A 23,022-nucleotide genomic window follows, 5' to 3' on the forward strand; every position below is an offset into this window, starting at 1 on the left:
AATGTATATTATAATGTATAATTCTAAGCGGGTCAGCTGGGACTCTGTGCTGGTCCAGGACTCTGTGCTGGTCCAGGACTCTGTACTAGTCCAGGACTCTGTGCTGGTCCAGGACTCTGTACTGGTCCAGGACTCTGTACTAGTCCAGGACTCTGTGCTGGTCCAGGACTCTGTACTAGTCCAGGACTCTGTGCTGGTCCAGGACTCTGTACTGGTCCAGGACTCTGTGCTGGTCCAGGACTCTGTGCTGGTCCAGGACTCTGTGCTGGACCGGCAGCCTGAGGACGGTCTGTCCTGGTTCTCAGCTGTGTGCTGCGGTTTCGTGTGTGTGGATGTTAACGGGTCGGATCCTCGGCTCACCTTGTCGGCGAAGTGAATGATGATGAAGGAGACGTTGGACATTCGAGGTTTCTGGAAGTGAGCGCTGCTCGAGTGCTGCTTGTAGAGCTTCTGAGCCCAGTTCTGATCCGTTCCCTTTGGCACCTGAAACAAGGAAGCAGATTATGTAAGAAGTGGAGGAGGAGATTAAACTTGTATTGAGGCTACCTGCGCTCGGAACAACAGATGCTCCACATCCTCATCAATAACTTCACAGATGCAGAGGATGAATTAATGATCACAGATCAGAGCTGAGAGCAGCTGAGTCCATGTGAGAGGTTCTGGTACCAGACAACAGCACTTTATTTACTTATTCCTGTCAGATTTATGTTTATTAAAGCTTCACGATTTATCAGAAAACCACTGAAGACATTCACATCACAGATAATCTTCTAATGAAGTCCTGTAGAGCTGCAGAGACGACCCGACCCGACCCGACCCGACCCACACACCTGCTCCCCCAGAGTAAAGACAACATGTTAGTGTGGGCCGGATCAGAACCTGGTTATCTCACTGTTACTGCAGCGGCGCTGTGTGAAGCGCCTCCAGACTGTGTGTATACCAGAAACACTGATGAATGATCATCAAATGAGCTTATTCTAATGTTTTCATATTATTCTCTCGTCTGCATTTATGTATTGTTTGCTGCCGTAACGGAGCGACTGTAACGTGACCTTATTTCTCTACATGGATTAATGAATTATTATTAATAAATCTTTGTCTTCAGTCGACATGAGTCTGGTTTTAATCAGCGTCCCGTCTGATTCTCACCTTACACTCCTCATCGAGCAGGTCGAGGATGCCGAGCTTGGCCTCGATCAGGTCGATGCAGGGCTGGTTGTCGTAGAAGTCTATGAGCGTCCAGGGGATCTGCTCCTTCATGTACTCCTCCTGCTCCAGTTTGAACACGTGCTGCAGAGACACAACGACGGCTCGGTTAATGTTCACACTCGGCCCGAACACATCGGATCAGCCGCGGGTCGTCACACTCACAGAGTTGAACTGCTGCTGAAGCTTCTCGTTGGCGTAGTTGATGCAGAACTGCTCAAAACTGTTCACCTCGAACGTCTCGAACCTGCAATCACACAGACGTCTGAGTGAGTCCAACAGGACAACAGGCCACCAAGAACCAGGACCAGACAGAGACCACATGACCGGGCCTCAGACCAGAGAGAGAATCACTGCCCGGGTTTAAATCAGAATAACAGAACAGAAACACCACAACCAGGATCCATCAAGATCCTGAGCAGGAGAGATGTCTCCGTCTCACCCGTAGATGTCCAGGACTCCGATGAACGAGTGCTGTTTGGACGACGCCTGCAGAGACATGTTGATGTGCTCCACGATCCAGTCGAACATGCGTGCGTAGATGTGTTTGGCGAGCGCGTCGCGGGCGTTGCTGGCCTGTTTGCTGGACATGTTCTTCACGTATGTCTCGGACGTGGTGGCGAGCTTCCTGTGACAGAGCCAGTGCTCCATCTGCTGCAGCTCCACCCCCAGCAGCCGGCAGAAGTGCTGCAGGTGGACGTCGTCCCTCTGCAACACACACACACAGATTCACCTGTCAGAGGACGGACACACACACACTGACCTGCTCATCATCATCATCAGCAGCTGGTAACCATGGTGACGTACTGAGATGTGACAGGACTCTCCGTCTCGCTCCGAGCAGATCTCGATGTTGCCCAGGTGAAGGATGGAGGCGACGACCTTAAAGACGCTGCTCTGACTGCTCTCCTTTATACCTGCACACACACACACACACGCACACGCACGCACACACACACACACACACACACACACGCACACACACACACACAGGTCCATTTCAGGTTTATGGACATTAATCTGAAATTAATCTGAAATTAATCTGAAATTAATCTGAAATTAATCTGAGCACCAACAGAACTTCACTTATTGGATTAATTATCAAACAAAAATAATCTTCAGTCAAATAAAGTTAATTTCCTCCTGTGAAACAGTTTCTGCACCACACAGCGACACATTGATCACTGATGTCATCAGCTGATCCTGATGCTGCTTTTAGAAGTTGTAATAATCTTTGTTTCAGAGAGACTGTGTTCACATCAGGCACACACACACACAGGTTTAACACATTTGACAGAGGCTGATCGGCTCAGGTTCTTTTCCTGTTCTGGTTGAGTTCTGCGTGTTTCTCTCGGCGCTGAGAGCGTTCAGGATGCAGGAAGTGATTCCGTCTCCTCGGTGATGAAACATGATAACGGATGCTCACCCAGCAGCGTGAAGGCCTCTCTGGTCTTTATGAAGTCGTCGGCATCGTTCACTCCCTCGATGAAGATGTTCTCACCCAGAGACGTGAAGGTGAAATCTTCTGCGCTGGCTGAGGGACAAAAAGAATCTCATCTCATTATCAATATCCAGTCTGAACAGCTGCTCTCAGATCAGTTCAGGTGAAGTGTTTCTGTGGAGCCGTCACTTCAGACGAGCAGAGACCTGCTACATGTCTGATAACAGAGGGAACAGCAGAGGGAACAGCTGAGGGAACAGCAGAGGGAACAGCAGAGGGAACAGCAGAGGGAACAGCTGAGGGAACAGCAGAGGGAACAGCAGAGGGAACAGCTGAGGGAACAGCAGAGGGAACAGCAGAGGGAACAGCAGAAGGAACAGCTGGAGGAACGGCTGAGGGAACAGCTGAGGGAACAGCTGAGGGAACAGCAGAGGGAACAGCAGAGGGAACAGCAGAGGGAACAGCAGAGGGAACAGCTGAGGGAACAGCAGAGGGAACAGCTGAGGGAACAGCTGAGGGAACAGCAGAGGGAACAGCTGAGGGAACAGCAGAGGGAACAGCAGAGGGAACAGCTGAGGGAACAGCAGAGGGAACAGCAGAGGGAACAGCAGAAGGAACAGCTGGAGGAACGGCTGAGGGAACAGCTGAGGGAACAGCTGAGGGAACAGCAGAGGGAACAGCAGAGGGAACAGCAGAGGGAACAGCAGAGGGAACAGCTGAGGGAACAGCAGAGGGAACAGCAGAGGGAACAGCTGAGGGAACAGCTGAGGGAACAGCAGAGGGAACAGCAGAGGGAACAGCTGAGGGAACAGCGGAGGGAACAGCTGAGGGAACGGCTGGAGGAACGGCTGAGGGAACAGCAGAGGGAACAGTAGAGGGAACAGCAGAGGGAACAGCTGATGGAACAGCTGAGGGAACAGCAGAGGGAACAGCAGAGGGAACAGCTGAGGGAACAGCTGGAGGAACGGCTGAGGGAACAGCAGAGGGAACAGTAGAGGGAACAGCAGAGGGAACAGCTGATGGAACAGCTGAGGGAACAGCAGAGGGAACAGCTGAGGGAACAGCAGAGGGAACAGCAGAGGGAACAGCAGAGGGAACAGCTGAGGGAACAGCTGGAGGAACGGCTGAGGGAACAGCAGAGGGAACAGTAGAGGGAACAGCAGAGGGAACAGCTGATGGAACAGCTGAGGGAACAGCAGAGGGAACAGCTGAGGGAACAGTAGAGGGAACAGCAGAGGGAACAGCTGAGGGAACAGCAGAGGGAACAGCTGAGGGAACAGTAGAGGGAACAGCAGAGGGAACAGCTGAGGGAACAGCAGAGGGAACAGCTGGAGGAACGGCTGAGGGAACAGCTGAGGGAACAGCTGAGGGAACAGCTGAGGGAACAGCTGGAGGAACGGCTGAGGGAACAGCTGAGGGAACAGCAGAGGGAACAGCAGAGGGAACAGCAGAGGGAACAGCTGAGGGAACAGCAGAGGGAACGTTAAGATGGACGTTAACTCAAGATAATTGTGTGTTGAACTGTGGAGGCCAAAGAAAATAGATGAAAACAGAATACTGAGATATCATCATATTATTTCTGCCTGTACTGAAGATTACAGACGCAGCTCAGATCAAACTGTTGGAGTTTCAGGCTTATGGACATTAATCTGAAATTAATCTGAAATTAATCTGAAATTAATCTGAGCACCAACAGAACTACACTTATTGGATTAATTATCAAACAAAAATAATCTTCAGTCAAATAAAGTTAATTTCCTCCTGTGAAACAGTTTCTGCACCACACAGCGACACATCGATCACTGATGTCATCAGCTGATCCTGATGCTGCTTTTAGAAGTTGTAATAATCTTTGTTTCAGAGAGACTGTGTTCACATCAGGCACCGGTTCATGCTGGAACTTATACTGAACATCAGTGGGCGTCTCTGCAGTAAGTGAGAGGCTGGAGCAGGCACCTGAGCACAGGTGAGAGGTCACACAGGGATGATAAGACAGACAGACAGGTGGACTCACTGAGGCCGAGCTCTCTGAACTCTGGTAGACTGGCTGAAGCACACAGCTGGTAGAAGATGTGATAATTCCTCTCGTCCTCCGCCTGACGGACAAAAAACCAACAGCTCAAACATTTTGTACAAAGAGACAGCAGGCCGTCCTGCACTGTTTACTACACACTGTGTACTTTATACTTTAAACTGGGTCCAACTCACCTGAAAAACCACGCGGGACTTCTCCAGCAGGTACGTCCTCATGTTGGCTCCGATGATGTGGTACCGTCGGCTGAAACCGATCTGGATGTACTTTCCAAAGCGACTGCTGTTGTCGTTCCGAGTCGTTTTGGCGTTTCCGATGGCCTGTTGGACAGACGGTCAGTGTCAGCAGCAGCAGAGTCTGTGAGAGCTCAGAGTGACTGTCAGAACCACAGGATGAACGCAGTGCAACAATACTGTCTTCATGTTAGCAGAACATCAAACATGTTGACACGTGAAAAAGGAAAGAAATTAACTTTGATTTGCAGAACAAGAAATCCACTTCCTGTTTCAGTTGAAACGTATGAAGGCAACATATGGCTGGACGACTTCCTTTAACACACGACTAGAATCAAGTAGTTACGAGTCGTTACATGCTGGACTACTTCCTGTCTCTGAGATGTTGCCAGGCAACCAGCTGAGACTCCTGGAGGTCAGAGATCCCCGACAGGAAACAGTCTGTCGCATCACAACACGTCGTTTCTACGCTCAAGTTATTGTTCAGACAAAACCAACCAGATCAGAGATGTTGATGAGCGAGTTTTACAAGAGCTGGCCTGTGGGTGGAGCCAGGCTAGCTCCCAGTCTTTATGCTAAGCTAAGCTAAGCTAAAGAGCTGCTGACTGTAGTTTCAGATTCAGCATAAAGACAAACTTTCACTGAATGTTGAACTGCTCCTTTAATTTCTTGACGAACTTGAACAAGTGTAATGTTCAAATCAAACAGGAAGTGGTCATGGCGGCCTCAGAGACGCTCACCTCCATGATGGGACTGGAGGCGAGAACTTTCTCCTCCACGTTGGTGTCGTTGGCCGAGCCGCCGACGGTGGCAAAGAAACGCATAGCGTACTTTGCAGAAACCGTCTTTCCTGCTCCAGATTCTCCGCTCACGATGATGGACTGGTTCCTCTCATCTCTACACACACACACACACACAGACATTAACACACACACAACAACAAACACGCTTTACACAGGTCCGTCTGATCAGATCAACATGACACCGGACCTGGCCATCTGTTTGTACGCCTCCTCAGCCACGGCGAAGATGTGAGGGTCCATGTCGCCCATGTTCTGCCCGCTGTAGGCGTTGATGACCTCCTCGCCATAAATCTGCAGCTGCTCGTACGGGTTGATGGCCACCAGCACGATCCCTGCACACACACACACACACACACACACACACACACACACACACACACACACTTTTTATGATGTCCTGATGTGCTGCATGAATTTAAAATGATTTGTCAGCACAAATGCTACTTTGAATTTGAGGCGTGTGGACAGTTTATAGTCTCTGCAGCAGAACAATGACGATAAAGACGGAGCGGCCGCTGAGCGACTGACCGCAGTAGGTGTAGATGTGGTTGGACTCCAGGAAGCGGACTCGCAGGTTGTGCAGGACGGCCGGTTCGTGCAGGTAACTGAGAGCGGTGAGGTCGTTCTCCCCGACCAGGATGTCGGGGTTACGCAGGAAGGGGAGAGGGTTACTCTTCGGACCCACGGGGTACTCCAGAGGCTGAGGGCCAGTCGATACACAATCAATACAGTCATTACACAATCAGTACAGACAATACACAATCAATACAGTCAATACACAATCAATACAGTCAATACACAATCAATACACAGTCACAAATAATGTCCTCTGTTTAGTTTGCAGTAGTCACACGTCTTCATGTACGTGTCTCTGGTTTTATCTCAAGTGCTTCTAAACCACATTGGAGGGATCACTGTTGCATATTGATCTACAGATCTGTACTGATGCATTGATTGGCTCTGTGTCTCGTCTGTCAGGATGATATGAAGGAGAAGCTGAGTCTGTGTGTCTGGTTCATGCTTTCTATCTTTACAGTGTGGCGTGTGGTGCAGAGCCTCCTCAGAGGGGTAACTACCGTCTCATCCTCCAGTTTCAGGTGGAGAACAGCTTCTCCCTCCTTGTAGTCTCTGGTGATCTCTGCAGCCTTCCACACATCGTCCGGGTCGGGGATCCAGACCCGGGTGTACTGAAACAAACACAACACAACATTTATTCCCTGCTGACAGGTTTCTGTGAGGACGCATCGAGCAGCAGCAGCCGGAGCTTCTTCTGCTCCTCTGCGTTTCATTCATTTACTTTGCAGAATCAGACTGAATATTTCCCTCTGAGATGTAAAAGAACCTGTAAACTGAGCTGAACCACAGTAACTGAGTAACTGTAGTTAGTTACTTTGCTCCCTGCATGAGATCCTCGTTGGTCTCATCACAGTAATGAGCGATAACCATCAGCTCCCTCTGAACGTCTGTTTCTGTAGATTAACACAGTTTCTGTCCCGATCAAAGACCTCGTTAACTCTCACTGATTATCATTTCTGTGGAAATTACAGCAGACGAGCCTTCATGATGGAAACACTCCTGCAGAGCTGCAGAGGACATCATGAACCCTGAAGTCAACACGTGATCAGACGTGATGTCATCTGCACGCATCATAACACTGAGACAGATGTCTGACAGAAACTGTGTTTACTGATGAAACATCTGGTCTCATCAGAACATCAGGACGAGTTCACACGATGTTTCAGACAGAGACAGAAAACACTGAAGAACTCGTTACACACAGTTTATAAAGTTTCCTCGAACTCAACAACCCACAAAACTGTGACACTGTGAGGGAGTCTGGACTGAGACACAGCAGCATCGAGCTCCTCAACACAAAGACCGGGTCAGAACCTTCACTGTCCAGATAACGTGTCCAGATCAGAACCTGCTGTAACACCAGGTGTAAACTCTCCCTCTGAGGAACGTCTCAGTCAGGAGGACCAACAGCCAACAGGACCAGAACACACTCAACAACACATGAACACAACTCTTCTGTTTTCACTCTCCTCTCTCAGGGTTAGCTGGTGTGAAGGATCTTCTCTGGGCACAGAAAAGCTGATTTGACCCAATGAGGGTTCAGACTCAGACAGAAACGGACCTCTCGTCGTCCACAAACACAAACATGTTGTGTTTGTGTTTCTGAGGCTGAATATGAGCCTCAGATCTGAAACATGTCGGTCAGGACGGGATGAGGAGGCATGAAGACACCACACCGAGCCGAGCCGAGCCGAGCCGAGCCGGTTCTTCTTTGTGTCTTCACATCGTGGAGCAGTTAATCTCTGCTGGGAGCAGATTATCTGGTAACGCCGAGTCAGCAGGATAAATATATGATGAACAGAAACAGAGTGCTGAGTCAGCACGCAGGATTTAGATTAATACACTGCAGTCAGATTTAAATACAGTGACCTCACAGAACCAGGCTGCTCAGGCCTGGGACAGGGTCTGGTTCTGGGTCGGGTCTGGTTCGTCACATTTCACTTCAGTAAATCTGTGTGAAGTTACATAACGAGTCGTCAGGTCATGTGACCTCAGGTAGCGTGTGTGTGTGTTTATTCAAATGACGTGCTGGTTTCAGTGAAGTTGATTTGCATTAAAGGGACTAAAGAAACACACACACACACACACACACACACACACACACACACACACACTTCTTGGTGTCGGTTGGTAGTTTGGAGGAAGTGACAGTGAATCTGTTCTCCTGTTCGTCTGGTTGGGATCAATAAAGTTTGCTATAATCAAACTGCTTCCTGCATCAAAGCAGCTGTCAGACCAGTTTCACCAGAGTCCCACAGACTGGATCAGTTCTGCTGGTCTGGTCTCACACCATCAGAACATTCTGCAGCTGTTTTCATCAATAATGAACATTTTTAATAATTAAAGTTTTTCTGTTTTCTGTCACTGAACTGGTTCTTCTGCTCGTCTCTCCAGGTTTTAGTTTCCAGATGTTTTTGTGTTTCAGGACTCATTTAGATGAAACAGTCAGTCAATAAATCACAGAGGAAGAACATTAACATAAAGTCCTTCAAGAACAATATCTGGTGCAATAACCTTTTATTACATGTCGATGCTGCAACATTTTCTATATTAATTGTAGTTGATTTATTTTTCATCTCATCTCTTCTGTGATTGTTGATGTCAGCGTGACTCTCTCAGTCGTCTCGGCACAGTAACGTCCTCCTGCATTAATAAACTTCATCTGAAACTTTCTGCTCTGACAAATCATGACGTTCAGATAAAAACACACACGGAGCTCATGAACAAATCTCTGCAGCCAATCAGAGAAGCCCGGCAGAGCGTCTGTGTATCTGGGACACAGACACAAACTGACCAATGGCTGCGCAGCATGTCGTCTGTGTGGAGCCTCTCAGCAGGACACACCAGCAGGAATGAGGCCGCACACACACGCACGCACGCACGCACGCACGCACGCACGCACGCACGCACGCACGCACGCACGCACGCACCCACACACACACACACACACACACACACACACACACACACACACGCGCACACACACACACACACGCACACACACACACACACACGCACACACACACACACGTATATATTTAGAAGTTAAAAGTTGCTCTGACACATCTTGACGCTGTGTGAAATATAAAATGGAGTTTTGGTGTTTTTCCTGCATCACCTTCTTTTTTGATGGTGCTGCTGTGGGTGGAGGAGGAGGTGGAGGTGGGGGTGGTGTTGTCGGGGGTGGAGGAGGTGGAGGAGGAGGAGGTGGAGGTGGGGGTGGTGTTGTCGGGGGTGGAGGAGGAGGAGGCGGTGGAGGAGGAGGAGGAGGAGGTGGGGATGGTGTTGTCGGGGGTGGAGGAGGAGGTGGTGGAGGTGGAGGAGGAGGAGGAGGAGGAGGGGGTGGTGTTGTCGGGGGTGGAGGAGGAGGAGGAGGAGGTGGGGTGGTGTTGTCGGGGGTGGAGGAGGAGGAGGTGGAGGAGGAGGAGGAGGAGGAGGAGGGGGGTGGTGTTGTCGGGGGTGGAGGAGGAGGAGGAGGAGGTGGGAGGAGGAGGAGGAGGAGGGGGTGGTGTTGTCGGGGGTGGAGGTGGAGGAGGAGGAGGTGGAGGAGGAGGAGGAGGTGGGGGTGGTGTTGTCGGGGGTGGAGGAGGAGGAGGTGGAGGAGGAGGAGGAGGAGGGGGTGGTGTTGTCGGGGGTGGAGGAGGAGGAGGTGGAGGAGGAGGAGGAGGAGGAGGAGGGGGTGGTGTTGTCGGGGGTGGAGGAGGAGGAGGTGGAGGAGGAGGAGGAGGTGGGGGTGGTGTTGTCGGGGGTGGAGGAGGAGGAGGAGGAGGTGGAGGAGGAGGAGGAGGTGGGGGTGGTGTTGTCGGGGGTGGAGGAGGAGGAGGAGGAGGTGGAGGAGGAGGAGGAGGTGGGGGTGGTGTTGTCGGGGGTGGAGGTGGAGGAGGAGGAGGTGGAGGAGGAGGAGGAGGTGGGGGTGGTGTTGTCGGGGGTGGAGGAGGAGGAGGAGGAGGTGGAGGAGGAGGAGGAGGTGGGGGTGGTGTTGTCGGGGGTGGAGGACTCCCACGCCCGCGGGAACATACTTGCGTGGGGGAGGGGCTGACCAACATACATCCAGACTTGAAACATCAGACTGACTCTTCTCAGCACAAACCAGCCTCGTTACGTCAGAACCAAAATGAGCCTGAAGACTTTAGTTAAATGTTCAGTGTGCTTCTGAGTGAAATGCATTGTGGGATACCGTGCAGGTGTAACACTGTCTTCACTCAGAGCACAGAGGACTGATGCAGAGCTTCATCAGTTCACCTGAAGTCTAGCAGGACCGCCACCACAACCAGAGCCACTGACAGTCAGCCTGCCGGGTCAGAGACAAAGAACCAGAACAGAACAAGTGAAACACTTCAGATCTCGTGTTCTGTGAATACGACCCTGTGAGTCAGCAGCTCAGCGACACACTCCAACATGTCGTCACTCGTCAGGTGTCATGATGTTCCTGTACTGCAGCTCTGCTTCCCCCTCACACACAGTAAAGTTCTGACAGCACCGTCAGTCACTCCTCCTCTGCTCTGTTGGTTTCTTCAGACTAAAGAAAGAAAAAGAAAGCCTCCTTACAAACTCTCTGTCACCCTGTGATTGGCTGATGGCTGTGTCGGGGAGTGTTTGTGTGTGACGAGGTGAAGAAACAAGAAGAACAGCAGAGAACAAGTTGTTCTACAGGTTCAGAATAAAGACGAGCGGCAGCTGAAGCGCTCACCTGACTCAGACTGTGAGTGGACACACGACCCGTCTGTTCAGGTTTCTGTTCACAGGTGAAATCTGTGAGGCTCCGCCCACAATTACATCAGGGGAGGGGGGGGGGGACACACACACTAGGTGTGTCTGACAGGAAGTCACAACACACCTGCACCTGTCGAGGAACTTTGATCTGACGACAGCAGCTAAAGGTCACAGAGAGGAAACGCTCAGCGATCCCCTCCACTGTTTCTATACATCAGAACATCACTTCCTCTTCTTCTCTTCTTCTTTTATTCTTTCACGAGAAAAAAGATTTATTTTTCTGTGAAGTGAAAAAAATCACCTGAACAAAAAAATGAGGGAACTTCAATAAACTTTAACGATCGTCCTGCAATCATCCAGTTCTCCCGTCATAAACACCGGGTCAGAACACTTCTCCTCTCTGTTTACATCACAGTGAGAAACCGTCAGCTGCATTAGACTGTGAATACACATTATCATTATTATAATAAATACTTATCTTCAGCACACACACACACACACACACACACACACACACACACACACACACACACACACTCTGTGGTGTTTCAGCCTGATCCGGCTCTGCTGGACCAGAACCCGCCTTGCAGTTTTAAACTCTGAGGCCTCGACATGTTTCATCATGAACAGATGAAACCTGACACGTCGTCACTTCATCTGCTGATCGATCATCTCTTCACTGATTGTCTGTCAGTGTGATGTCATCGGCTTACAGCGGATTCAGTGTCTCAGCTCTGATTCTCTGATCTGATCTCAGTTCAACAGTCAGTAAAGAGTGACGTGCTGATCCACACTGACGTCCTCACACATCCTGAACCTGCAGCTGTGACGTGAACACATCGAAGATAAGAAATAATAAATATCTGATCAGGATCAGCTCGGGCAGGTTGACAGCCAGAAACAATCCGCTTTTAAAAACATGAACATGATTGTGGGGCCCTGGACTGTGATGTCCTGGACCGTGGGGCCCTGGACTGTGATGTCCTGGACCGTGGGGCCCTGGACCGTGATGTCCTGGACCGTGGGGCCCTGGACCGTGAGGCCCTGGACCGTGAGGCCCTGGACCGTGGGGCCCTGGACCGTGAGGCCCTGGACCGTGGGGCCCTGGACTGTGAGGCCCTGGACTGTGATGTCCTGGACCGTGGGGCCCTGGACTGTGAGGCCCTGGACTGTGAGGCCCTGGACCGTGGGGCCCTGGACTGTGAGGCCCTGGACCGTCGGGCCCTGGACTGTGGGGCCCTGGACCGTGAGGCCCTGGACCGTGGGGCCCTGGACCGTGGGGCCCTGGACCGTGAGGCCCTGGACCGTCGGGCCCTGGACTGTGGGGCCCTGGACCGTGAGGCCCTGGACTGTGAGGCCCTGGACCGTCGGGCCCTGGACTGTGAGGCCCTGGACCGTCGGGCCCTGGACTGTGGGGCCCTGGACCGTGAGGCCCTGGACTGTGAGGCCCTGGACCGTCGGGCCCTGGACCGTGAGGCCCTGGACCGTCGGGCCCTGGACTGTGGGGCCCTGGACCGTGAGGCCCTGGACTGTGGGGCCCTGGACCGTGGGGCCCTGGACTGTGAGGCCCTGGACCGTCGGGCCCTGGACTGTGGGGCCCTGGACCGTGGCACCTGGTTCCATGAGCACATGAGACTGCGGGGGCCCCCCAGTGTCTGATGGGGACTCAGCTGACGTTGGCGCTGAACACCAACAGATGGAGCAGCAGGTCGGGCCCCGCTGGCCTGCAGCTCTGGATTATTTCACCCCCCAGCGGGTGAAGCGGCTTTAAGTGGCCCTACTTAATGATGTGGACTACAGAGTCCAGCAGGAGGGATTACAGGCTGCTGTCCAGATCAAAGCCCCGCCTCCACACAAACTGTCTGAGACACTGATCAGAACCTCCAGACAATCTGTCACCGATACCGGATCAATATCTGTCAGTTTTATTGATCAGGATCAAACTGAAGCTCTCCCTCAGCTGAGACTGACAGAACATCTGCTCAGATTAACAAACAGCAGCGGGCTCTGTGGACAGAACTGGGCCTGTTAACAGAACCAACCCGAGGATCCATTCACATGTTTACAGTGTGAAACTACACACTCACACACACACAACCCTGATGACGTCACACCTCCAACAGCCAGGTGCCTTCATAATAAACACAACCGTCCGGCTGTTCCTGAGTCTGATTTAAACTCAACAGGTCTGCTAGGCTCCTCCCACCGAGCCTGTCCGCAGGTGAAGCGGTTCCTGCACCTTCCCGCTCACTGTCGTGTTAAACTTCATTCAAAAATATGTCACTTTAAAGCGCAGCGTCGCTTCTGACACCGACTCCACACACGACACACCCCAGGTGTTCTGCTCGGTCTCCTCACTCATTCGGCTCGTGTTCGGCCCAGAACACAGTCACAGTTGTGACAGTATTTACATTTTTGGTCAGTACCACTGTTGTACCGGGCGGCACCGAGCGCACATGAACAGGTGCCACAGCTCTCAGAGTTTCGTTACAACAACATGGAGTTTGGTTCATGTCGGACAGAAAGGGTGTATCACACACACACACACACACACACACACACACACACTCTGTGTTCGTTAAAATAACGATTTGTTAAACGGAGTTCTGAACGGAGTTGAAACACCGGCTGATCGGACACCTGTAGATGAGACACCTGTCCGTGTATAAGCGTGACGTCGGGCAGTTTTCCAGGTAAAAGGCTCACCTTTGTGTACAGCTCGTTCACAGACATGGTTCGGCTCGACTTCCCTCCTGAACCAACTAACTACGACGGTCGGGTCGGGTCAGGTCCGGTCGTTGTTCCCATCAAGAGTCCATTAAAATCCTTAAATCCGGAAGTTTGTTCATGTACAGCAGGTGAGCGGCGGACAGCTCCCAGTCCGCATGTCTCCGGTCCGGACAGGTGCAGGTTCGGTCCGCGTGCTCCGTGCTGAGCGGCTCCCGGTACCGGCAGGTGTGTGTGTGAGTTGTTTCAGTGATTGGACGGAAAGAAACGACGTGAAATGATCCGTGAATCCAGCAACAACACACAGGAACTACTTCCTGACGACACTGTGTGATCTACTGTACACACACACACACACGCACACACACCAACTGGATCATCAGGGCACTGCAACACACACCGCAGGTTGTCAACATGAGGGTCGGGACCCCACAGAGGTCCCCGGATCGAGCTGAGGGGTCCATCAGGATTCAGGAGGAGAGTTTTAATTTTTCATCACTGAATAACAAATAAAATGAAGATGAGATGACGTCACAGAGATTCTGTTCATTTGTGATGATTGAATCAAAGTGATTGATTGCAACTCATAAGATGTTCAAAAGGTTTAATATAAACTTTGTTAGATTAATGTGGAGCTGAACATCACGGTGAAAAGCATCATGGGACATTTAATGTCACAGACAGACGGATTCAGTGTTTTCTGTTCATGTATATTGGTTTTGAATATTGATTATCAGTCTCTCTGTTATCGGTATCAACCTTGAACAAAACAGTATCATCCACCCCTCACTGTGATGTCATGCTGTGATGTCATAGGTCAGTTGCATTATGGGTCAGAACCAACATGGCTGCAGAGGACAACACACAGCTCTAACAAAACTTCCCTGTACACATGGGCCAGGAGGCGCTGAGTTCATGTTTGACATTAAAAATGTTCTGCTGCACTGACCGGATCAGCACCGAGGTTCTGTTTGTTCTGAACCTTCACATCTTTTATGTCACTGTAGGTTTCAGGATGTCTGCTGAGACAACAGAGAGTCTGCCTGATGTGATGTGAAACTCTTTACAGCCGTGTTATCGTCTGACTTCATGCCAATAAAAGCACGCGGTCACACTGTGATGACATCATCACGGATCACATGTTCAATCAACATCCACAACAGATCAATACAGACAGGTGATCACAACAGACACCAGGTGACGATCAGAGGAAGTCTGTAGTGCACACGCTCTGTTACCCGCACGCTGCAGAAGATCCGGGTAATTTATACCCAGAAAGTTCTGTTTTTTGAATGAACATGGTGCCACCTCCAACACTGGGTCCAGATGTGATGTACTGTCCAGAGTGTGCACCCCGTCTGAAGGTGGTGCACGAGCTCGACCGCAAGGCGAGGGTGTAAATAACCTGCAACTCTGTTTGACTGTGAAGCTCCAGAACTGTTCTGAGGACTACAACACTTCTCCTGACATCAGTCCACTTAGAAATCCTGTAAGAAGTGTCTCCTCACATGAGCAGAACCTGCCTGAGAAACTTCATGTTTTAAAGTTTTCTTCAGTATCACAGTGATCCAGTGACGGTCGTCTGTATATCTACAAGTACAACGCTTACAGCTAATTCTGCAAAGATTTAATCTAGTTTTTGAGTTTATTTTTGTGTTTTGGAGACTTCACAACTTCACCTGACTTTCCATCTGCCTGATATCAGGAGATGATGACTGTATTTAGGTTTTGGGTGAACTGCTCCTTTACTGATCCTCTGTTGGACCTGAAGAACAAGGTCCTCCGAGGAGAGAAATCTTATCAGCGATGTTGTGTAATGTGGACAAGAATATACTGATAGTGTGTGTGTGTGTGTGTGTGTGTGTGTGTGTGTGTGTGTGTGTGTGTGTGCGTGTGTGTGTGGACATTAACCCACACACCTCTGTCGGCCCTGTCAGAACTCTCACATATAAAGAAACGGACCTTACCTGGGAGTAGGGGTAGTAATCACTGGTCATCCTGTTGGTGAGTTCTGGATCCTGTGTCGGGTCAGTGGTTCCGTCCAGAGACGTTCATTCTGTTCCTTGGATCACCTGACTGACTGTGGGAAGCAGCTCGTCTCAGACCTGTCTGAGCATTAACTTTGATTCTTACACGAGCTAATGAGTCCACTCCCAAACCACTCCCTCTGCAGGTATGAGGTGTTAACCTGCTGATGACTCTGACAGGACGCCGGTCCGCCCAGAACAGCTTTTATCTTCCTGCCACAAGCATGAAGGAAGCACAACAAAGAGGTCAGCAGAGCGCTGCAACTGTGTTTCACTGGGAAGCTCCAGAACTGTTCTGTTAACTATGAGAACTGCTCCTTTAAATCTGGTTCAGTGTCTCCTGTGTGAACATGGAACCAGCTGTGTTACTGTTGTCTGTCTTTTATAAATCAAACATTTATTTTACTGATTTGTTTATGTAAATAATCAGCCTTAATTATGACTCATCACTTTAAACATCTGGGCAGTTAATTATCAGTTAATCACAGCTGACACACAGAGAAAAAGAGAAAATACTCAAGTCAAGTCAAAGTAGCTCAAACTGAGGTGCAGTACTCGAGTAGATGCTCTGAGTTACTCAGCAGAGGGCTCGTGTGTGGATCAGCCCGTCTGCATCACCTGTGAGCTGAAACAAACACTGACTCACCTTGTTTCTTCCTGGATTATGGTTCTTTCACAATAAAAGCCCCAGACTTGATGCAACATGGATCTCCTCCCTCACCCTCAGTAAATACTGCATTACCCAACACAACACCTGCCCTCCAGCTACAGGTACCAGGTGCATGTAGTGAGGATGTTCCCCTCTGGAGCCACTGGTAGAACTGATCCTCTGACTTTCATGGAGCGCCACCATCAGGTCAGCATGTGTCCAACGCTTCAGTTATCAGTTGATGTCGGCATGCTAACATGCTAATCTGAGATGGTGTTAAACATTATCATGTTAGCACATGCTGCTGCTGGTTAATGAGACAGAAATAAGTGAAGGAGACTCCTGAAACCTGAAAGTCTGGTCACAAGTAAAGATACTGAGAGTTTTTTCTGGGTAGTTTTATTTTGATTGAAAGGATTAAAGACAAATCTCACAGCATGAACAGAATTTATTATTTAGATTTCCTTTTTTACAGGAACATCAGAGTGAAGTGTCGATTAAAGTATTTGACTTTCATGTGCAGGCTGACTATGTGCTGCGGACTGTGGAGGCGGACTTGGATCCCTCTGCTCGTCTGAATGGATGTGGGGCGGTGGTGTGAGATGTGGGTCTGGACAGGATCTCGTCTTTCTTCTGGTTGTACAGCTCCTGCTGGATCAGACCCTGCTGATACTCCCTGTCAGCCTCAGCTCTCTGCTCGCACCGAAGCTGCTGCTGCTGCCTCATCTGAGCCTTCAGGTCGGCTTCATACGCCTTACGGGTCTGCTTCTGACTGCAAAGACCAACAGAGACCAGTTCAGAAACAGAAACAAGTTCAGGTCCAACAGAGACTAGTTCAGGACCAACAGAGACCAGTCCAGGACCCGGCAGTGTGCATCCTGGTTGATTGCTAACGTACCGTCTTTTCTCCTCCTCGTCTATCAGCTTCATCTCCTCCATCACTCTGGCCAGCTCGTCTCTCTCTTTTGACAGCTCCTCTTGTTTCTGCTGGTTCATGTCCACTGCAGGACCAGAGGACACGGGACGTTTATCAGGGAAAATGTTCAGCGGTAGATTAATCCACATTGTGAATAAAATGCTCAGTTTTCTCACGTTTGTGTTGAATCTGCAGACTTCGAGCCTCCATCACTTCCTTCATCAGTCGGTTTCTGGCCTCGCGCTGCAGTCGACTCCGCTCCTCCCGCTTAGTCAGCACCTCCTTCAGTTTCTCCTCGATCAGCTGCTCCGTCTCCTTCTCCTCCTCCTTCTGCCTCTGCAGCTCATCCGCCAGATACTGCCGGTACCTCTGCTGCTCCTCACGCAGCTCAGCCTGAGACACACAGAGCTCAGCTGTTAGCTTCAACTGTAACCGAGTCATCCCTCAGAAACAACCAGAATTTGAAGTAGGATCCAAAACTAAACAGGGCGGCTCCAACCGCTAACTGCTGCTCACTCTACACTTTGCTATAGCTACTAGCTGCTGTTAGCAAGTGGCTCACAGTAGTCAGCCTCAGATCACAGGTGGAGTCACCACAGGTGGAGTCAGCACAGGTGAGAGGGCTCAGCAGCCTTTCAGTGAAGATGTGATGTCAGTGTGAAGACAGAGGACACAGTACAGAGGTGATTTACAGTACAGAGGTGATTTACAGTACAGAGGTGATTTACAGTTTGAGTCCAGTTTGACTTAACGAGGAGATGAAGCTTGCCTGAGTTCAGTCAGAGACTACAGGACTTTTCTGTGTAACAGAGTATTTCCTGTCAGTACTTTTAGTGAATAAAGAGTATTCATACATTTTTTACATTTACATTTACATTTAAGGGTATTAAGCAGATGCTTTTGTCCAAAGCGACTTACATAAATACATTCATACACTTATAGCGGTGGCTGCCATCCTGCCATCACACTTTGGAGCTGAGCAGTAAAGTGTGTTCACCTTCTTCTGGGCAGCTTCCTGTTTCTCATCAGTGTCCTGTCGCAGCAGCTGCTGCAGGATATTCATGTCCCGCTGCAACTCGTCCTGCTGCTCTCTGGCCAGACGCTTCATCTTCAGCCGTAAACCTCGATCCAGCAGCCGCCGTCTGCTCTGCTGATCCTCCAGCTTCTGCTGCTGCTCGCGCTGCTTCTGCAGCCGCTGCACCTCCTGCTGCTGCAGCTGGACCACCGAGAGGTCCAGTGGGTCAGGTCCAACAGAGGAGAACAGAGCAGTACTTCATGTTGAACCATGACTCCTGATTCTACAGTACGGTCTGTGTATTTACTGTATGTACTGTATATATACTATAAGTATGTGTGTGTGTGTGTGTGTGTGTGTGCAGACCATGAGCTCCGCCTCCTCGTCTCTCAGCTGTCTCTGCTGCTGTCTCTGCTGCTCAGCTTCCTCCATCTGTCTCCTGATGACTTCCAGCTGCTGCATGTCTCTCTGCTGCTGTCTCTGCACTCTCTGCTCCTCTCTCTCCTCTTTGGCACGTCGGTCGGCCTCCCACAGCTCGTCGAACACCTTCTCCTCGCGCTGCCTCTGCTCCTCCTGCTCCTGCCGGCTCCTCACCTGAGCGGCTCGCTCTGAGCACACCTGCTGCTCTCTGCGTCGGCTCTGGATGGTGCGCAGCTCCTCACACCGCTCCCTGACGACACACACGATCACCTGGTGAGGTATGCTCTCTAACGATGAGCAGAAACTCTTATAGTGAAGATCTGCAGGTGTGCTCACCTGAAGATCTGGTCCAGCTTCTCTGAGACCAGCTGCTGTCTGTCTCTCTCTCTCCTCTCTCTCAGAGTCTTAGCTCGCTCTCTCATCTTCGCCTGTTTCTCCACCGATGTCTCCATCTTCTCCTCCATCTCATGCAGGAACTGCTGCTCCTCCACCCCCAGCAGCACACGCAGCCTGAGACAGGTGGAGACAGACAGGTGGAGACAGAAAGGATGAGACAGACAGGTGGAGACAGACAGGTGGAGACAGACAGGATGAGACAGACAGGTGGAGACAGAAAGGATGAGACAGACAGGTGGAGACAGACAGGTGGAGACAGACAGGATGAGGCAGACAGGATGAGACAGACAGGTGGAGACAGACAGGATGAGACAGACAGGTGGAGACAGACAGGTGGAGACAGACAGGATGAGGCAGACAGGATGAGACAGACAGGTGGAGACAGACAGGATGAGACAGAAAGGATGAGACAGACAGGTGGAGACAGACAGGTGGAGACAGACAGGATGAGACAGACAGGTGGAGACAGAAAGGATGAGACAGACAGGTGGAGACAGACAGGTGGAGACAGACAGGATGAGGCAGACAGGATGAGACAGACAGGTGGAGTCAGACAGGATGAGACAGACAGGTGGAGACAGACAGGATGAGGCAGACAGGATGAGACAGACAGGTGGAGACAGACAGGATGAGACAGACAGGATGAGACAGACAGGTGGAGACAGACAGGATGAGGCAGACAGGATGAGACAGACAGGTGGAGACAGACAGGTGGAGTCAGACAGGATGAGACAGACAAGATGAGACAGACAGGTGGAGACAGACAGGTGGAGACAGCAGGATGAGACAGACAGGTGGAGACAGACAGGTGGAGTCAGACAGGATGAGACAGACAGGTGGAGACAGACAGGATGAGGCAGACAGGATGAGACAGACAGGTGGAGACAGACAGGATGAGACAGACAGGATGAGACAGACAGGTGGAGACAGACAGGATGAGACAGACAGGTGGAGACAGACAGGATGAGGCAGACAGGATGAGACAGACAGGTGGAGACAGACAGGTGGAGTCAGACAGGATGAGACAGACAAGATGAGACAGACAGGTGGAGACAGACAGGTGGAGACAGCAGGATGAGACAGACAGGTGGAGTCAGACAGGTGGAGTCAGACAGGTGGAGACAGCAGGAGAGACAGACGGGTGGAGACAGACAAGATGAGACAGACGGGAGGAGACAGACAGGTGGAGTCAGACAGGTGGAGACAGCAGGATGAGACAGACAGGTGGAGACAGACAAGATGAGACAGACAGGTGGAGACAGACAGGTGGAGACAGCAGGATGAGACAGACAGGTGGAGTCAGACAGGATGAGACAGACAGGAGGAGACAGACAGGTGGAGACAGCAGGATGAGACAGACAGGTGGAGACAGACAGGTGGAGACAGCAGGATGAGACAGACAGGTGGAGACAGACAGGATGAGACAGACAGGATGAGACAGACAGGTGGAGACAGACAGGATGAGACAGACAGGTGGAGACAGACAGGTGGAGACAGACAGGATGAGACAGACAGGTGGAGACAGACAGGATGAGACAGACAGGATGAGACAGACAGGTGGAGACAGACAGGATGAGACAGACAGGTGGAGACAGACAGGTGAAGTCAGACAGGTGGAGACAGACAGGAGGAGACAGACAGGTGGAGACAGACAGGATGAGACAGACAGGATGAGGCAGACAGGTGGAGACAGACAGGTGGAGACAGACAGGAGGAGACAGACAGGTGGAGACAGACAGGATGAGGCAGTATTTATCTCTGAGATGCAGTAGAAGTATGACGTTATCTGAGAGGGAAGGACTCTGTAAAGTACTCGAGTAACTGTGAGTGATGAGCCAGACGGACCTGTCTCTCCTCTTTTGGACCTGGGCCTCCTGCTGTTTCAGAACAGTTTGGACTTGTCTCTTGATGGTTCCTCTCAGGAAATGATTGTCTGAACTCTTCAGCCACGTCGTCTTCCTGTCGCAGTTCTGCTGGATCCTGCTGAACTCCAGAACTTTGTCTCGGGCCGCGTCCTCTTTCTGTCTGTCCAGGATCAGATGGTCCACCGGCCTCGAAGCCGGAGCTTTTGCTATCTGTTAGACACAGAACACGTTTATTAGTGTCTCAGGTCTCAGATTGTATGCCAACAGAACTCACCTGCTGTCACATGACTCCACCTTCATCACAGCTCCATCATATTATTAATAACAATCATTTGGTCCAAACGTTATGAAATCATATCTTTATGTATCTGAGTGAACTTTAAATGAATGAATGATGAAGGATTAAATCATTTGCTGTCATACCTCATCATGTGTTTCAGGTTTATTTTAATTAGTTTATAATTTCTTGTTAAGTCTTTGATCCTGTTTAAACACGTCTCCATGTAAAATGAGCTGCAGTCTAAATGAGTTACATCCGCTAGTTATTAAATGAACACAGCTGTGAGATGAATAATATTCACTCAAAGAAAACATAAAACAAAGAAACAGCTCACCTGACATCATGTGTCGTTAAACACTGAGTCACTGTGTAACATGAACCAACATGCAACAGACAACATGTTTCTACTCAAAGACAGAAAGAAGTTCATGAAGAACATTTGTTGAATTAACAAGAAGGTCCAAATAATGCAGAATGAGTCAGAGACAGAGTTTCACAGAGTTTATAAAGTGTCTCCAACTCAACAACTCACTAAACTGACACATTTGTTAAGGGAGTCTGGGGACTTTCTCCACGGGGACAAAGAAGTAGCCTATATTGTTACTGTTTAGTGTCTTTGTAACATGTGACATGTTTAGATCAATAACATGTTTCTTCTTTCATAAATGGAGTGTAAATGGTGAAATCAGTGTAAACAGTGTGTTCAAACAGCTGATCAATGTTGGCAGGTAAGACTTTAGCACTTTAGACACAGAAGCAGACAGGCTGGTACAGACATGCTGCCACAAACTGACACTTTTTACAAGGAGACAAACAACTTCAGCTGAAAGATTTAATGCTGAATTTACAACAAGGACACAATGAGTTACAATCTGTCATAGATTGAGTTTCATAATGTTCATAAAGTGTTACGCTGCTCAACAACTCCTAAAATTAACTGATTTGTTAATGGAGTCTGGTGATGTTGTGGTTAATACTTGGCTTCATGTATTAAACTTTATGCTGAATTTACAAGAAGGAGACAATGATTTACTTTTTGTCAGAGACAGAGTTTAACAACGTCTGTTGAGTTTCCAGTCATGGAACAACTCTCTAAATTGAGTGATTTCTAAAGGGAGTCTGGTTCCTCTCTGAGGGGACAGACGGGCTCTGAGTGACCGTGTGTCGGTGACTCACCACGGCCACTGAATGAGGCGTCGGTCCGGTGAACTCCCGACATCTTCTCCTTCTTTGACCCAGCAGCATTTTAAACTGTCTGATGAGGATGATGAAGATGATGAAGATGATCAGTAGTATCGATCAGTCCGTGCAGTCCGTCAACATTACACAGAGGCGTTCAGTTACTATGGTAACCACAAACATGAAACACAATAGCGCCCCTGCTGGTGGAGGCCCCGCCCCTCACTTACCTCCACCAATCACAGAGGAGAGAGTAACTAAGCAGTGACCAGGTTTGTTTTCATGAACTTTATGGATTCAAACGTTTTTGTTATCATTTTCATGTTTTTAACACGTTACAGACCACCTGTTGTTGTGATGATCAGCTGATGATCAGCTGCTCCTGTACAATCACATGCTGCTCAGTTTATATCATCACTGCACACTGAACCATCAGCTCCGCAGCGCCACCTGCTGGATGGATGGAGTTCATCCACCTGCTCCTCCTGCAGGACAAACACTTAATCATATTTGTCATATCAATAAAATAAACAATTATATATAC

At 49.9% G+C, this 23,022-nt stretch overlaps 2 protein-coding genes across 2 annotated transcripts in view; both read right to left on the bottom strand.

Annotated features, from left to right (window-relative positions):
* myo5b (myosin VB) overlaps positions 1 to 14,077 on the bottom strand; it is a 32,533-nt gene extending 18,456 nt beyond the window's left edge. The window contains 13 exon segments of the mRNA XM_030435775.1: positions 361 to 483; positions 1,150 to 1,290; positions 1,372 to 1,453; positions 1,649 to 1,914; positions 2,014 to 2,123; positions 2,633 to 2,740; positions 4,662 to 4,743; positions 4,856 to 4,999; positions 5,653 to 5,809; positions 5,903 to 6,047; positions 6,244 to 6,415; positions 6,792 to 6,902; positions 13,711 to 14,077. Of these exon segments, the coding sequence (XP_030291635.1) occupies positions 361 to 483; positions 1,150 to 1,290; positions 1,372 to 1,453; positions 1,649 to 1,914; positions 2,014 to 2,123; positions 2,633 to 2,740; positions 4,662 to 4,743; positions 4,856 to 4,999; positions 5,653 to 5,809; positions 5,903 to 6,047; positions 6,244 to 6,415; positions 6,792 to 6,902; positions 13,711 to 13,737 (1,668 nt within the window). The 5' untranslated portion in view covers positions 13,738 to 14,077.
* A 2,760-nt stretch (positions 14,078 to 16,837) lies between these two features.
* Positions 16,838 to 22,637, bottom strand: LOC115592681 (cilia- and flagella-associated protein 53-like). The gene is made up of 8 exons (XM_030435724.1): positions 22,476 to 22,637; positions 21,000 to 21,229; positions 19,095 to 19,268; positions 18,705 to 19,008; positions 18,321 to 18,539; positions 17,500 to 17,716; positions 17,306 to 17,408; positions 16,838 to 17,179 (listed from the first exon to the last, which is right to left on the bottom strand). The coding sequence occupies exons 1-8, from the start codon at positions 22,542 to 22,544 to the stop codon at positions 16,936 to 16,938; spliced, it is 1,560 nt and encodes a 519-aa protein (XP_030291584.1). The 5' UTR covers positions 22,545 to 22,637; the 3' UTR covers positions 16,838 to 16,935.
* Positions 22,638 to 23,022: the final 385 nt, after the last annotated feature.

This window comes from Sparus aurata, chromosome 12 (assembly GCF_900880675.1).
Source record: "Sparus aurata chromosome 12, fSpaAur1.1, whole genome shotgun sequence".
Lineage (NCBI taxonomy): Eukaryota > Metazoa > Chordata > Actinopteri > Spariformes > Sparidae > Sparus > Sparus aurata.